The sequence below is a fragment of the Sesamum indicum genome, linkage group LG4 (assembly GCF_000512975.1).
Source record: "Sesamum indicum cultivar Zhongzhi No. 13 linkage group LG4, S_indicum_v1.0, whole genome shotgun sequence".
NCBI classification, from domain to species: domain Eukaryota; kingdom Viridiplantae; phylum Streptophyta; class Magnoliopsida; order Lamiales; family Pedaliaceae; genus Sesamum; species Sesamum indicum.
The window spans coordinates 12,347,075-12,365,988 of NC_026148.1; the positions used below are offsets into that span (position 1 = coordinate 12,347,075).

At 30.2% G+C, this 18,914-nt stretch overlaps 1 protein-coding gene across 1 annotated transcript; it reads left to right on the top strand.

Annotated features, from left to right (window-relative positions):
- Positions 7,397-9,809, top strand: LOC105160847 (dehydration-responsive element-binding protein 2A-like). The gene is made up of 2 exons (XM_011078345.2): positions 7,397-7,684; positions 8,367-9,809. Exons 1-2 carry the CDS (start codon positions 7,662-7,664, stop codon positions 9,469-9,471), a joined length of 1,128 nt encoding a protein of 375 aa, XP_011076647.1. The 5' UTR covers positions 7,397-7,661; the 3' UTR covers positions 9,472-9,809.

An 18,914-nucleotide genomic window follows, 5' to 3' on the forward strand; every position in this document is an offset into this window, starting at 1 on the left:
ATCTCAAGCAAGAAGTCCTCAGAATCTTTCAATCAGTTAGATCAGCTTTTTCCATTCATCAAGTAGGTAACTCCATATTTACTAACATAACGACAGCAATTTTCTAAAATTTTCAAGCCTAATAATTGAAATTTCTACAAAAAGGTAATTTCAGTTTAACTGCTCGAATACTAGACTCATGTTATCAAATATAAAGATGAAAAACACACGTTAAGACCAAAAGTATAGTCCATGATCTCACAATGTTCCAATACCCAGTTCAACTATTTACTTAAAACATAAGTAAAAAGAATCAAAACCATGTAGGATCTCTGCGGTTCGCCTCAAATCTGTCTATATCAAAGTGGGAAAACATGATACTAAACATCCTTTCTACCTAATTTACTCCACAAGAAGCTGATCATTCTCAGGGCTAAGAAGACTAGCTTATTGGCTAAGAATTACACTCACGACAAATTCATGAAGACGCTAGAAAAGAACATGAAAAATCATATTTTAGCTAATCAACGCATTTTACTAATAAATTCACTCAATCCACCAATTGATTACTACATAAAAAAAACACCCTTTTACGTCCAGTTTCAGCTTCTTCGCAGTGCGCTACCCCTTGAGTAGCTTATTCACAATTAGCTCATAAAAACAAGAAAGAGGAAAGAGGAAACACCTTTGTTAATCAACTACTACTGAGTCAATGCAGGTGTACCAGCATGAAATCGAACAAGTAAAAACACTTGCGGAAACTTCCACTACTCATTCCTAAAAGAAGAATAAAATCATACCTCCAAATCAATCAAATTGACTAAAACTATACTTTTAGCATGAATTAGATAAATCGCCCAACAGAAGTAAGCAAGCAACCCGCATTGTTACAGGATTCCCGGATGCCGAAATTTTGCTCCAATCATTATCGATTTTGGGGAAAAGGGGTTTTGGATTTGGATTTGAATGATTTGGGAAATTCGAGTGGGTTTGGGCCTCCAGAGATTACCTTTCTAGTATTGTATTAGAAGGTCCATAACAATGAAGCCCAAGTCCTTCTAGGATTTGGGTCCAAGTTAATAGTCATTACCCAGTAATTTACAATAAATAATTATTACATTGTAAAAATAGACAAACACTCACATAAAATAGAATAAATACATACACATTCGGTAGAACTCAAACTCATAATTTCGAACTTGTTCATGGGACCTTAATCTTAACTTAACAACTAAGCTAAGACTTCATTGATAAAGCTTTTTCTTTTTTGAAACTTGAATTAAAGACTAAAAATTTTAACTCAAAATGGGTCTGGACATACCTGAATAAATCATATGATAAGTATAATATATTTGTCATATAATTGGTATACAATACAAAAAAGTATAACTTATTGCAAGTCAACTGTAATTGCACGTGCTATGCGAACGATTTGATTCAGCCAGACTTAATTTGAATAAATATTTCCACTCAAAGCGGTTGTGATTGCTTATGTTTTTACCTCATCTCATCTCAATGAGAAAAAATGAAATGGAATCAATTTGGTTGGGATTAAATATCATTTTTTTCTTTAAGTATGTGACAAGACGTAAGATAAAAATATAATGATAATAGTTGATGTGATGTGTAAAAACTGTTAAATAAAAAAATAATAATAATTATAAGTGATATGATATGTTTTTGTTGAAATTAGTGAAATACATTTGAGATCATTTTCCATTCGAATGAGAAAATTATCCCACAACCAAACACCATGACTTGATCGGATGGAATGGGATGAGAAATATCTGTGAGGTTACCTTCTCATCTCTTATATAACAACCTCTAATAAGGTTTGATATAATCAAAAATACTTCTTTATTATTTAAAAATTATAAATATTTTCCAAATATTTGATGAAATTATTTAATTCTAAGATAGAAGTATAAAATTGTCAACTTTGCACTTATTGTATTTTGTTTTTAAATTTGTAAAAATAAATCGAAGAGGATGGATGAAAAAATTTTAAAATTATAAAAAAAATTATCCACATAGTCCATAAAAAAATAAAAAAAATAAAAAAAATAAAAATTCTTAATCACAAGGGCATTTTGGTAGTTCATCACAAAAAATAGATAAAAACTTAAAGGATTGAGATAATTGTTAGACGGTCGTTAAAATCAAGGGAGAATAGATAATCTTTCAAACAACGAAAGGATATTTATAATTATGCCAAACTCCAACCCTTAATTGAATTATAAATTTATTAATCATTTATATCATACCTAATTTAGCGTGCAGGATTGAGTTGAATATCCAACCCAATCTTACATAGTCCTTTGTCTACCTTCAAGAAATTACATTTCAAGAAAAAAAAATAAAAAAAGAAAGAAATAGAAAAAAACAGATAATTGTCATATCATACTTATCGTAAAGGTATAATTGCCATATTTCAAAATTAGTATGACTGAAGAGGATATTTATTTATATAAATAATATATTAAAATTTATGAGGACATAATCATACAATAACTAGTAAATGATGGGTTAATATATGGCTCCCACACTTTTCAAAGAAGCAAAAATTGAGAGTGAAATGATGAATGAAGAAAGAAGGCAATGGCGCAATGCACCTTCTGGCTTTACCTCTCCAGAAACCCACTAGAACCGTGTTTTACAGTGCATCAGCAGTGGCCACTCTCGGGAAAGAGGGCAGTCAATTAACGCTTCTTTCTGTCACCACTGATGTCACTCAAGCCACACGATTTTTACACCAATCCAGACGTGCTCCACTCCAAGGACTCCGCTCCCCACACGTGGCGTGCATGCACGCCTCCTGGAGAGCGCTAGTTTGTTGGAGGTGGTCCCCACTTTATCCTTAGCAAGAAGATCTACGGATGGATGATGTCACCCTGGCAGTGTCGGGACGCGCTCTCAGCTTTGGAACCAACTCCGGATAATTCCGATTTATTCCTTTTTTTTTAAATTTGTGCTCACATTAGTTTTGTTTCCCAACGACAATACCAAAAGTGCAAACGGTGCCTATTTTGTGGTACTTTTTGTAAATTATGATATGTATTACAATTAATTCTAAATTATGGTATTAAAATTATAATTATTTTTACTTTTTAAACACCCCTTCTCTCTCGGTCCCTTATAGGAAGACACTTAATTTAACAACCACGTACAATATACGTGACTTTGCTGTTAGATTTCTAAAGAAAGTACTGAAGCCGCAAATGGTTCATTGTTATAGCCTATTTTCATTTATTTTTTAGGATAAATTGCATAACACCCTCATGTATTTTAGAAAAATAGGACGAAATCCCCTTAAATTATATTTATAGGCAAAAAATCCCCTGTTATCTAAATGCAGCAAAATACCCTGTCTAACGGAGACACGCATTTTGTGCTTGTTGTCATTGTTTTTTGTTACTTTTGAGGTTTTTTAGGTTGACAAATGTCCAATTTGATAATTTTGTTTGATATTTTAGTGTGCACATGTTTTAAATTAACAATAAAAATACAAAAATTAATATACTAGAAATTTCACTTTTAAAATTAAAAATTTATATGAATATAAAAAAAATCACTTATAATATTATATATTATTAATTAAATTAAATTATTATTTAATTTGAATATATTTTAATATTTATTTAAAAAAATACTAAATAAATATAAACACACCTAAAAGTTATATCAATTTTTTTAACTTATATAAAATATGAACATTAAAACTATTATATATAATTTAAATTAAATATTTAATCTTTTCTTATTATTTTATATTTTGTCAAACTAAATAATTTTACTTAATTTTTTTTTTTTTACCTTCTTTTCCGTCGGCGATGAGGAAAATTGGGCGACAGAGGTCGACCTCCGTCGCCTAGAACCTGGATGGTAGGGGCAACATTCATTTTTTTTTATGTTTTCTTCTTCTTCTCAGTCGGTGCCGGCGATGGAGGTCGCAACCTTTCTACGGAGCGGCGACGATGTTGATAATGACAACGTTGCCCAATCTAGGTGGCAATGGCTTCGGCGCCCATGTAGCGGCGGCCGTTGCCGCCATATATGTATATATAGTGTATATATAAATAAAAAATATATTTAAATTACTTAAAATTTGGAGCATCTATTTTTTTACATTAAAAGATCAATGATTATATAATAAGAGTATAACGATCAATTCAACAAAAATTAAACGCTGTTAGGACTTACATAACAAAGGAGGAAATATTTAATATTTTGAAAAATATAGGAAAATTTTTATCTATTTTTTAATACAGGAATTTTTTATCTATCTTTTTTAACACAAAGGGTATTTAGCCAAATTTTAAAAATATAAAGGGATTTTATACAATTTACCCTATTTTTTTTAAATCGGGGTACTAATATTGTAAGAGTCCTTAAACTATGACACCAAATTTCTCTTAAATATTTTTAAGTGTTTCTTATTGAAAATAAATTTTAAATAATTACTTTGATATATAGTTTATATTTTTTAAATTAGTTTAAAAGTAAACTCATATAAGTTGAATGGTATAAAATTTTCCCCAGTACCCATCCACTTCTTCGATTTATTGGTAAAAAACTATACATATTCCTCTTATGGAGAGATTCCCGAGGGGGTCGATCACCCTTGGTTTTCATGAATCCATCAGACTTAGCTTTATCGTCTAAGGAGGTCAGTGACAGTGGCCTCTCATTACTGACATAAAGTATTTGGAGATTACTCACACGCTTCCACCAATTCACAGGGATAATGATCGAATTGTTTGGAGATTTGCCGGTGGAATCCCTATGACCCAGCTCTACATCGATTATTTGATCCACCAGGCCCGAAAGTAGGCTGGGCTTCACTATTTTCTGGAGATTTAAAGATACCTCGCCACATATTTATCTTATGGCTTGCTATGTTGGAGAAACTACCTACGACGGACAAACCATGGTTATCGCACTTAGGTAGATGTGTATTATGTGATGAGGATGAGGTGGAGACACACACACACACACACACCCCTATTCTTCCGATGTCGATATAGTCGTCAATGCCTTCAAGCAATTAGACGAGTTGTACGCTTTCCGTAGCCCAATAGAAATTGGACGACAGATGTTGAGTGAGCTGCAAGGAAGTGGAGGGGTAAACATATCGTCAATGTAGCCTATCGCGTATTACTGGGTGCGTGTATCTACCATATATGGAGAGAGAGAAATCTTAGGCGATTCGAGCATACTGAGCGGAACCCGAATATTGTAGCTAGCTTAATTGTGGAGGATGTTAGACAGCGTATACTTGATATTACCTTAGCTAGCTCTGTTAGTACATACGCACTTTATAGATTGTGGCATATCTCTTGGCCTGTTGAGGGAATTAAACACTACCTGATTCATGATTGTTGTACTATATCTTTTCCTACTTATGAAAATTACACTTACCGAAAAAACTATACATATTAAGTTTTTTTTTTTTTGCAAAATACTTCAATTATAATTTTATTTTTTATTTTTACTTTTTTCTTCAAATACTTTTGATTTTTATTTAATTGAATTTACATTTTTTTAGTAAATTATTAGCCTAACAAAAATAGAAGCTACCGCAACTTGTTGGCTCGCCTAATGCTTGTTCTATATTTGATCTAAAATAAGTCAAATCTTAACATATAACTTAAATGGACCGGATCAAATCCAACTTGATGAAGAAACTTTAGAAATTAAAATTCAACCCTTCAATTCTATTATCTTTTCAAATCCAACCCCTGAATTCGTCGCCATATACATACAACTCCTTACCAATATCCTGTCTAATTTGGACAATATACTAACTCCTTAACAGTATACTGTCTAATTTGGACAATATACTAAGAAGTTATTAAGGGTAAATTACAATGAGTTAGTTTTAGGTTTGTCACAATGACAGATTTCTTTTTGTTATTTAAAAAATTATAAATACCTCTCTGAATTAACGGTTGTTTAATAAGAGACATTTGTTAAATAATTATTAATTTTAGAATGATATTATAATTTCTCAAATAATAAGAATGTATTTGTAATTATAATAAAATTTAATGAAACCCATTGTAATTTATCCAATTATTAATTTTATACGTCGATCCTCAACTTTTATCGTAAAATTGGTGTAATCTCATGTTGCACTTTAGATACACAAATTACATCTACAAAATTCATATAATTTCATGTGTAATGAAAATATTTTACATAGAATGTGTATATATAAAACAAAATACGAAAAATAGTATGAATTGTACTAGAGATTGGTACGTTTTGATGTACGATAGCAAGCCAATCGAGATTATTTTATCAAATACTTTATTGTGTCTTTTATATTTTAAAATAAAATGTTCCTGTTTTTTTAATTTGTAATCGATATTCAAAGCAGTATTTAATTACCATAAATTAAGACTTATATCCAAAAAATTCTCAATTAAATCGTAATAAAAAGAAAAATAATTTGCATGATAAATTGACATCTCAAGATTCTGAAATGTTTTAGTATTTGGGTAAATTATATATTCCTTTATTATAATACCAAATTATTAATTTATGACTACATAGCACTTTGCTATTATAGAAAATAACAGTTGAATAGCAAATCAGATCTATTACCGTAAATCAATCGCATATCGTGGTTCCATTTAATAAATATATATAGAAATAAATTAATTTTAAAATAATTAAATAAAAATACAAAACTATATAATCATATATTATTATAATAGAAACGAAAAATAACATGTTCCGTATCCTAATTCAGAGTCTTTTGCTCTCATTAATTACGAAATTCTTACTTTTAGTAACATATACATTAAAAAAATAACAGTTTTGGTCATATGACAGTTTTCAGTTAGATATTTAAGAGAATATGCTACCTGACCGTTAAGTGGACGGGATTAAAAGTAGTATATTTTTCAAAGTTTTAGGATCATTTGTATCTAGCGGAATAAAAAATGGAAAGTATCTGACGGCCACATGCTTAGCACTTGATATTGTCTTTTAAGATATCTAATAAAAAAAAAAAATACTATCTTTTAGAAATTACAAAAATAAAGTAAAAAGTCGAGACCAAAATTATTCTTTGAAAAAAAACCATTAAGTTGTGTAACAAAAAGTGTTATTTCAGCCAATAAAAGTACATGGATTGCTAAATAGGGAAGTAACGAGGAAAGGGGGCGAAACTGAAGTTTGACCAAAATACTGGGGCCAAAAGTGTGAAAATGGAAGGACTGAACTGAGACTGTTGCTTAGCACACAAGCAAAAATCAGTGGGCACAGCAGCACACAACCAAAACCCTCCTCCATCAGTAAAAATGTGTGGTTCTGGAAAGTTCACGTGACACGTGCCATAATCTCCGGCACCGAGAGGGCCACGTCACCCCTCCAAAACCTAATAGAAAAATCTGGACGTGCAATTTGGGAGGCCGCGGAAATATCTAGAGAAGGCTATAAATAAGCCAGCAGCGCTGTCTGAGAGAGGATTTCTCTTTTGATTCACTCTTTGCATACGAAAAGTAGACAAAAAATCAAACAAAGCTCTCCGGAAAGATCAACAAGCACGCGAAGTCGCGAACTGTTTTTTCTTTATTGATTGAGGAAGATATTTATTTATCCGGGCGTTACGCGGAAAGAAGAGGGTAAAGCTGAGATTCTTGGTGAAGGCTTCGGAATTGGGTTTGGAGAATCGCATGTCAGTGGAGACTGTTGAGAGGTATGTTTGAGTTGATCTGTGAATTGGGGATTCTTGTGGAGTTTTTCTGGTTTTGTGTTGTTTTTGAGGGTTGTCATTTTTGTTTCCTCTTTTTGGTTTTGCTTTACATCTCTGTGGGTTTTTGTGGTTTTGAGTTTGATTGGTCTTTCTGCCCTGTTTTGGGATTTGGTGGTTCTGTGGGCCGAGGCGATTTGGGAAGTTTTTCTTGCTTCTTTCTTCCGTTTTTCTGCTGCTGCTTCTGCCTCTGCCTCTTTTTCTTCTTTCAGCAAGTTTTCCTTTGTTTTTTTTTAGTAGTTCTGGTGTTTGGATTTTATTCGTCAAAATTGGGTGTTGCTGGGGTTCCTTGGCTGCTAAGATAAGCAGTTTCTAGTCAATAGTGGGTTTTCTGAACTGAAGTATTGGCGCGTGTGCATTGGTTTTTTTATGATAAGCATAAAAATTAAGTAAAAGTATTGGTAATTTTGATGGTGAGGTGTGAATCGCTCTCTGTTTATCTAATGTGTTGTGAGGCTATTCTACGCTGTGATATGGTCCGAGTATGGTTAATCTTCTGTTGTTATGTTGTGGGCTTTTTGATTGTTATGTGGGAGCTGGGTGTAGCAATTGATTTTCGTAATTGATTTTGAATTATGGCAACATTTTATGTTCAGTGGCTAACTCGGGACTGTTGCTCTTGTTGCAGAGATACTAAAATGGCTGTGTTAGGTCAAGATTCTAATTTGGTGTCTCAACCTGTGGATTACACGAGGAAGAGGAAATCAAGAAGTCGTAGGAGCGGAACTAAGAGTGTTGCGGAAACACTTGCAAAGTGGAAAGAGTACAATACTACCCTCGACAGTGACAACAAGATGGTGCGCAAAGCCCCGGCCAAGGGGTCGAAAAAAGGGTGTATGAAAGGAAAAGGTGGGCCAGAGAATGCTCGTTGCAATTACAGAGGTGTTAGGCAGAGAACATGGGGTAAATGGGTAGCTGAGATAAGGGAGCCACATAGGGGAAGCAGGTTGTGGTTAGGTACCTTTGGCACTGCGCTTGAGGCTGCTTTGGCCTATGATGAAGCGGCTAAGGCTATGTATGGTGTCTGTGCACGGCTCAATTTCCCCAGTTATAGTTCATCAAAAGACTCTGCCAAGGAGTCGTCTTCCCTTCTGACAACATCTGCGTCCGAGTCCACCAATTCCAGCATTTCTGATGTTTGTCTTGGTGAGGTGAGGCCAAAGCTTGGTATTGCTGAGATAAAAGGCGAAAATGGGTTGCAGATTTCTCAGAAGCCTGCGTTAAATGAAGCTAGCACGCCAATGAGTGTAGTGAAAGAGGAAGTCGAGGAAGAAGCTCAGACAGGGGAAGTGAAGGAAGGTAAAGGGGAGGACGTTAAGAAAGAATCCATGGAATGCTTGTATGATAGTGGATTTAATCCAATGGATAAACCTTATCCTGAGGACCGAAGTGCTATGGCTCCGCTGCATCAATTTAATAATTTTCCGCTGGATGAGATGTTTGATGTTGATGAGCTTCTTGCGGCATTGGATGCTGCTCCACGCCAAGCGTCGGGGCATCAGGTGGGACCTGGAGCATATGGCGGCCATCCCTCCGAAGCTGCTTGTGGCAGTGGATCCTTTGCCGATATGTCAGCTCGTTGGCAGCATTCCGGGTCAGAGTTGTTTGGGAGCGAGCAAACTACTTCTGGATACGAGAATGGCTTGGACTTTCTGAAACCAGGGAGACAAGAGGACTACAATTTCTTGTTGAGTGATTTATTCTTGGATTTGGATTCAGACTTGGCCATATGAAGCGTGGGTTTGCAGCGGATGGCCAAATGGAAACTGAAGAGGATATACTAGTTATGGGTAGTCATAGCATCTTTTGATATTAGGCTGGAACTCCTTCCAGTGAAAGAGGACCTTTGTGTTTCGACTTGCTGTTTGTAGGCAACATGTGTCTGTATTCTTTTTCTGCTAACCCTTTGTCTTATTTATTACAAAATGACCATAAGCTAATTCTGTACAAGTTTTAGGCGTACGGGGATGGCTGTGGTTCTCTAAACATGGATCTTGAAAGAGGAAAGATCGTTCTGTACAGATGTTTTAAGATGCTTTCAGTTTTACACATATATATCTTGGTTTTTGAATGCGTGGTTTGTTACTTCCTTTACTTGAGATGATGACCAGAGTGTTCAAGTATGCATCTGTTATGTTTTTGCTGTACACAGAGGATGCGAGCGGGTGTATATCCCAGGTGTTGAGGTTGTCTTGCTTGGTTGCATGACTGTGTATGAACCATCTTTACAGTGGAGCTTGTGACTGAGCTTGAAAAGCGCACATAGGTTCTGTACTCTGGTAATTGTTGGTGTTTGAATGAGGGGAAGAGCAACTCTTTTGACGGGGGTGGCAAAACATACTATACTAGCTGGTGCGGCGAGATGCGGAAATCGAGTCGTTCTAGGTTTGCTGATATTGAACAACTTAGGTAGGATAAACCTAGTTTGTTACAATATATAGTTAATTTCTCCAGCTCATCCATCATGAAACTCGAGTGCCCGGGAGCTGATACCTAAACAAAAGCAGGAAAGCTATGGCATATCTTTCTTTACCATCGCTTCCCGTAAGAGATAAGAGTCAAAGAAAGAGGTCTACCTTCCTCGTTGGGTTCATTCCCCTCAATGTTCCCGCTTGATAATGCGTTGACCTTTGCCGCTTAAATAGTTGGCCAGTTCGCCTATATTCTCTATTATAGGCTATTAATCCGTCCATATGGACAACGGATGGCAAAAATTTGTAAAATTTTTAGAAAGAATTATTTACTTAATTCATGTAAAAATATATAATTTTTTGACAAATAATTAAATTATAATTCATAGTCTATAGGAGAACTCCAGTAGTTTATCAAAATAAAAAATCCAACAGAGAACAACAAATTGGATTAGCTATTGAATGCTTGCTAAAATTAGGATGGTGTTGAGGAATTTTCATATAATAAAAAGGCATTCGTAATTATGCTAAATTTTAGAAGAGCTTGCTGTAATATATCTTAATTAATATTTATTATGATATTTTGCTTCTAATCATGATAATAGATGAAGAAAAGTCAGGATTTTTCTAGTGACAACATCTATCCTACATTATGTATATAGGAAAAATACAATTTTTAGTGAGGAGGAAGAAGATTTTAATTAAAGTGAAAAAGGAGAAGCAAAGTCAATTTTCACGAACGTTGGATTACATGGATATATCTTTTGACAATTCTTTTGCTAAAAAATCATTACATTTCTCCAACCTCTCAGAAGTACTTTTTTATTTTATTTTCTGAGTTGTCGGGTGGGGTTGAGAAGCCCACACATATACTATTAAATTTTATTCATTTGTTTTTATTTAAATATTTAGAAATTATTGACATAATTAATTAGTCGGTGAAGTTGAATAGTCATGGACTTAAATTCCGATAATGTGTGGGTGTTGGCTATTTTTTAATAACAAATATTTGTTTTTAATAATTATTGATTAATTATAAATATTTTATATAAACAATGGATATGATTAAAATTAGGTATAATTATGGATTCACTAAAATAAATTAGAAGAGTTTCGGAGCTATTTCATCATCCTAATGCTTCTTATAATCTATATATGTTTAATATTTTAGGCATAAATTAGATCAATTTTAACCTTTTTTACATTTTGCAAAATAGCTTGTAATGTATACATATTTAATTATGTATATTCCTTTGAAAGGGATTTAATTATGTATATAAAAGATATTCTAAATATACAAAATAATGAAAATTTCATATATATATATATATATACACATATACTCAAATACATATGTATTTATTAAAATTAAAAGTGCAACATTATTTTTCAATAAAAAATTGCCGGGCCCCGACTATTGTAAGTGTCTGCACACATTTTGTAATATTTGTTAGGGGTAATCGCATTTATACATATTGATTTATGATGTATTCACATAAATTATCTATATATATTACATAATTATAAAAATAATTAATAATAAAAAAATAAGAGTAATTTATATAAGTAATATTAAAATTTTAATGAGTACATATATATTTTTTAAAAAATAAAAATAATTTATATAAATAAAGCATAAATCGATTAATGTGAATACAATTCTCTCCTATTCTTACGTTCTTGTAACTCCATATTAAAACATAGTAGCTAGTGTACATAGTCAAAATCAAGTTGCACGTACATGTTGTAAGATAAAAACACTTAAAGAAGTAGAACCTTCGCTTTAGTATTCAAATTCAAATGTCTATCCTCTTAGTCCAATGGTTAAGACAGATTTTATTAGATGTGTAGGTATTTGTCTTATTTAATATGAGCTTATTATTTAAATTGATATATTGCTCGATTTACTAATATTGATATAATTGTGTAATCGTCGTTTCTATCAAAAAGAAATTCGGACATCACATTATTAATTAGTCAAAATTTTCTCATCACATTTTGATTTATACACTAATGTCATACCCACATGCGTACAGCACACACAATTTAAACACTATGTTGTTTTTTTTTTAAAATACAATGATGTCTTTAAAGCAAGTAATATATTATTACAATATTTGATATACAGTACAACAATAGTTCTAAATCAATCAACAACTTCAAATAAAATAAAAAAACAACATACACACACTATTATAAAAATATACTAAATTATAACACCTACATATATAATATCGGAACTCAACATTAAGCAAATTGCTTAGAAAGTATAAAAAAGGACAAAATTTGTTGAAAAATCTTCATAAAACCAAACACACATATGAACTGGGGAATTTGAAACAAAAAGAAGTGGCAACTTGATTTGTTGATCATGAGAGCGTGGTGACTATTTCCACCTCTCCCTCATCCCTTCATCGATATTAATGTAGTTGACTACAACACTCCATCTAATTAATTTTTCATATATACGGAATAAATTACGCTCATACCTCTCAACACTAAATTTAATTATATAAATATTTTTTTATTTTTTATAAAATTATAAATACTGCACTACTATATAGTATTGATGTAATGTACCTTAAGAGATCTTGTATAAATTTTTTCTCTAAAAAAAGATGTTTATGTAAGTTATATATAAAATTAGAAATGACAATTGCCTCTAAAAAATTAAGTCCCCGACTTGAACCTGCTCTATTTGGGTGAGTTTGGGATAGAATTTGGCGGGTTCGGGGGTGGTTTGATTGGGACGTGGTGGGGTACGGATTTTGTCCTGGACCTATTCCGAACCAGCCCCGTCTAGATCCACCCCGCCCCGAATCGTATATATATTTTGTTATCTGTTATTCATATATAATTCATTATTAACAAGTTTATAGTATTATATGTAAATTCTTAAGCAATTTTTATATATATCCAACTCTATATAAGAAATACAAAAAATAAACTTGATGAAAAAATTAATAATTTAGAGGAACGTATACTTTGTATTATACAATTCATTTTAGAGTGAAAAGTGAAAACTATATTAAGGTATTTAAATCTAAACTGATATTACTTATTAAAAAATAAAATATTAGTTGAATATGTTCGTTGTTTTATACAATTCATTGTAGATTGTAACATGATATTGCTTGATGAGAAAATTAATCATTTAGAGGAACGTATACTTGTGTTATGCAATTCATTTAGAGTAAAACTATGTTAATGTGTTTAAATTTAAACTGATATCACTTATTAAAAAAATAAATATTAGTTGAATCATGAATATATTTAAGCCTAATTAAATAATTAATTTAAATTATTTAACTCTAATTAATAGTGGTTAACTAAAATAACAACATAATTATTTTTAGTTAAAAAGAAAATACTTAAAAAGTCAAAATTCCTCATTGCATTCGGGGCGGGAAAAAATTAGGTGGGGCGGGTCTCGGATTCGGTCAGACCCGTCCTATTGCCATCACTAAATAAAATATAGCTACCTTCCCTGAGATCAGACATAATTATGAATATTCCATCGTTATTTAAAAAATTCCAAATACCCATTTCAAATGAAAATAATTATGCAGCCTCTAGAAGGTGATGTGAAAATTACTACTTTACCATATATTGGAGAAAATATAAAAAAAAAAGAAAAGAAAAGAAAACTAAGGGTGAGGAAAGCAAATAATCTGTAGGGCATATTAATCTATATAAATATTTTAAGAAATTCTAAAAAATTATAATACATAATCCAAATGGGCATTTAGGTCAGTTTAACACAAAAATTGGATGAACATTTAATGAAAGCTAACGGAATGAGCTCGTTATCTGGCAGACACTAAAATTAAATGAGGGTGTTATTTGTAATTTTTCAAACAATAAGAAGATATTTATATCTATAATTATGTCAAACGTCATAGAAGATGGTTATAATTTATACTAAACTATAATTATTACAACATTAGGGGATCTATTATAATTTCATAAAGTACATGATATATTTGTATAATTTGCCCAATATATTGATTTAAATGCATGTTGGGTTCCGAGGAGTCAACCTTTGGTAGCAGATAAACTACTTGTTAATTTCCTCAGATGCAAACCATATATATAAATTAAAGTTTTTAATTTCTAAGTTGATAATTAATCAAGCAATGAATAATGGAAGAATCAGATATGGTTCTTGCACAGCGTGCAGTGTACATGATTCATGTGTTTATAATATAGGAATATTAATCATTAGTAGACACAAGTTGACAAGTTGATCATACTTACACTAAAATTCACAAACTAGTACTATATTATGTATCTTTTGTTGAAAAAACGATTCAATTTAGGTGTGCCTACTAAACTTCTCCGTCAGTATACTTCTCGTCTCATAAAGTACCACTACAAAGAGAATTATTCAATAACTACGAAAAAAAAATAGCGTCGAGCTAATTATCAAGTAAAATTCTCATTTCTAATATATATTATTTAATATAAAAAAATTTACTTGCTAATAAATTTAGCAATTGAAAATACTTGCTAACGAATTTAACAACAAGCTGCTTAAAATATATATTAAATAATATAGATTAACAACGATAATTTTATTTGTTGATTAGTTCGACGCTGATTTTAGTAGCAAAACTTTTTATAACTATTGAATTATTTTCTTGCAGTGTGTATCATCACTTTTAGTCCTTAATTTCGTCAGGTTTCCTTGGCATTTTAATGAAAACGGCCATGTGTTAACAGAACTTGATAAAAGGATTAAAAACGAGAATTTTTTAAAATTGGTCAGACCGACTACTTTCCCTATATATATATACTTGTATATATGTGTGTACTTTTTCTCTTCTTTTCCCTTCCATTTTTTTTAAATTTTTTATGGGATTTCAATTTGTTGCATGTATGTATCAACTTTATTCATTTTTATATATTTAAAATAATGTCTACAATCTATGGTTGCATAATTATTGCATGCTTGTAGCTATCCATTACCTAGTTGTCTTTGTTTAATATAGCAACATATAATTTGTCATTTTTTTTTGTTTATGTACATATATATTTATATGACATACATTAAGGATGATGTCGTTTCGAAGTATATACTATATATTATGATTAATTATATTTCTATAGACTGCAGATGTAGAAGATAATTGTGAAATCAAGAGGATAATGCTATTCACTAGGTTGAAAAAATTACAACAGAGAAACTCTTTTTACTTTTAATTTATTGACGCGACCGCTTTATTCAGTCCTGACACTGATCTGTTTCCACTTAAAGCGACATTTTTATGTGCATCAATCATAATATATATACCTATCTTCCATACACATAGAGCTACGTAAGCAGTAATATTAAACACTCAAGACATGTATAAGAATGTTCTTTTTATCACTAACCACTTTGTAGTACTGATTGTAATAATTAATTAATGTACAATACAGCGTGGGACTGTCTGTGGTTTCACCAATGAACATGTCTCGAAATCATATTACAGGAAACTTCCACTTGCTCGTATATGGGATAGGTACAGTATATATATAATAATTCAAATTGTAGGGGTAATAGATATGCATTTATTTGGGTAAGGTACATTATTGTCATATTTATTACCAAGTTGTTGAATAAAGGGTGGTTTTTGGTCATACCTCCTAGGGTTTGATAATAAGGAGAACATCAAGTTGATATGTCTTTTTAGAAAAACCAGGATGTAAAGCTAAGGTTTCAACTTATAAAAACTATCAAGTTGATTAAAGTTGGTGGAAAATATAGGAAATCGACAAAAAGAAATAATGGGTTTTCATGAAAATTGCCAAATTGGAATAATTTAAAATTATGATGTACGAAGATTATAAAAAAAATATTATAAATCAAATTGGCTAGCAAACAACAACTATAGGGAGCCCACAGACTAGGATGGGATAAATGTTTTCTATTTTTAATTTGGAAAAGTGAGTATAAATTAATTAGAAATTATAACTTTAATTAATAATTAAGATTGGGATTAGTAAATTAGCTATTTGAATAAATGATATTTAAATATTAATGAAACGTACCTCATTTGGCGAAACTGAGGTTCCATAGTCATTGGTTCCAGTCCGAACAATATGTATTAATCTATTTTAAGTTATAAGTCATATATATATATATATATATATTTGATATTCGTAATTTATGTATAGTGATTGTTGATGATTCGAATTTATGATAAAATTGTAATCGCTTCACTAAAAAAATAATAATTAATAAATTGTCCTTATTCATCTTTTTTTAGGTTGTTTCCATGTCAGAATTGCAAGAATATTAAATTTTGAGACAGAGGGAACATTTCATTCTGAAATTACTACAAATAATTTTGAATATTGTAGTTATTATTACCAAAATATCTCAAATGCAATTAAAAAGTTGCGAGTTCACGTCTGTATATTACTATGAATATTAGTCAATTCAGAATTGCTGAGGTATTTGATCAATTTTCCGTATTTGGATGTATTAATTAAAAATTGTAATACATCAACTCTATAAAAAGAAAAATTTTATTTTATTTTATTTGGTACTTAATGTTTCCCGAAGAAAAAATTATTACAGAAAATAATTTTTTTTATTAATGATTGAGATTGTCCATAATCCATATCTCACCACGTTATGCGTGAGATACCAATTAATATACAGAGATAATTACACCAATTTTCCCATAAGTAATTAAGACATAGATTCAGGAATTAAATTTATTATCCCGATTGATTTATTACTAACTTATAAAATATCAAATAAATATTTTTTTTACCTTTACAAGGGTGAAAATATACCTCCTCATATGCATTATCACATGAGGATGTATTAGAGTAATTTGATTAGGAAAAAAATATTTAGCTTGCAATAGATCAGTAATAAGTCAATTGAAAATAAATACAAAATTTTAATCAAAATTTTTTTTTTTTGACTAATATCAGTAAATTATGTAAATTTTGACTAACAAGTAAATCAATTAGTTAGGCAGAAATAAATGTGGAGATAATCGATGTAATTTTTCAAATCATAAGAATTTATGTATAATTATACCCAATATCAGGGGCGGACTTTCGATTTAATCATAACAATTATTTTTAGATACGAGTGTTAAGTCGGAACATCAAACAATGCATTGGACGGAAAATTGTATTGTCTTTTGAAAATTGAGCCATTTAAATGTTTCTTTCCCTTTTTTGACTTTCAATACAAACGTTTTTCACAATTATATATTATTCTTAATTATGATTTTCATTTCTCCCAAACACGTCGCATCATTATATCAATATCAATTCTGATTAATAACAATCAACAAATAATCGATTATAGTAAAAATTGAGATAACAATTATAGATATACGGCTACCTAAAGTATGAAAGGTAATAAAAATACACATAATAAAATAATTTGGTATTGATAAGATAAAAATATCCATTTTACTTATCCCTATACTTTTTTATTCTATTTTCTAAAATATATTTTATTAAAATATCTCTTCAGAACTACTTTTAGTGATTTAAAATTTTATTGTAAAAAATAATATTTATATTTTATAAGTTTTTATAAATTACGGAATACAAAAAGTTTTCATCGTAAAAAAATTTGTGTATATCATGAGGGGTCATTTTGTTATGTTTTATAATTTAGGGGTGTAAATGCACTTTATGCATAATTCAGGGGTGCAAAGTATATTTAACCCAAAAAAACAGAAATTTGCATTTTTCTTAAGGAACTTTATGATTATTGATATTATTATTTTTATGGGATGATAAAAGACAATAAACATTAAAAATTATGGATAAATAGAAGGGTAAAATGCACTTTACTCCTGAATTATTTTTGATGTAATATCCATCCTTTGAAACTAATAAATATAATATTTATCTATTGGATGGACAAATATGTCCTACGTGCCTTGAATAGTTATATTATTTTTGATATATTTTATCATTAAATTGTTTTAATTAAAAAATAATAAGTAAAAAGTTTAATTAAAAATAGAGTAATAGGTTAATATATATATATATATAATAGATATACAATAAATATAATATAACCAACAGTTCATTTATACTTTTGACAAGGAATTAACAATATATATGTTTTAACCAAAAGTTAAATGTTTTTATTAAAAAAATAAATAAATACATTTTACCATACTTTTCAAACAAAATATATTCAATAAATTATTACATAATTATTCATTTTTATCTGAAAAATAAATAGTTAATAACTTAATTTTGTTATTAAATTAATTAAATCTTTTTTGTGCTCTATAATTCATAAAAAATAATTAATTATAAATATTATTTTTAAAATAAAATATGAGTAAGATTTTAAATCATTAAAAATAGTTTGGGGAGATTTTTTAATAAAATATATTTTAGGAAATAGAATAAAAATGTGTGGGGGTAAGTGAGAAGGGAATTTTTGTCTTATCAATGGTAAATTATTTTGTCAGGGGTGTTTTTATTACCTTTTATATTTTATGGGTGTAAATGAGACGAAATGCATAGTTCAGGAATGCAAAGTGTATTTAACCTAAAAATTATAATAAATCAGTATCACATAATAATAAAATAATTTAATGTAAAAAGTAATGTTATTGACAATAATTAATTAAGATTTGCGGTAATTTTAATTATGATTAAATTACAACGTGTTTTCACAAAATTTGTCATAAGTACGAATATTTTATCATTATTTGAAAAATTACCACTATACCTTTGATTTTAACCGTCGTTCACAACTATCTCACTCTGTTAGTCTCCATTAGTTT

Coding starts and splice junctions, on each gene's coding strand:
- LOC105160847 (XM_011078345.2), top strand. CDS start 7,662: ATGTCAGTGGAGACTGTTGAGAG. Junction 7,685..8,366: donor TCAGTGGAGACTGTTGAGAG/GTATGTTTGAGT, acceptor CTCTTGTTGCAG/AGATACTAAAATGGCTGTGT.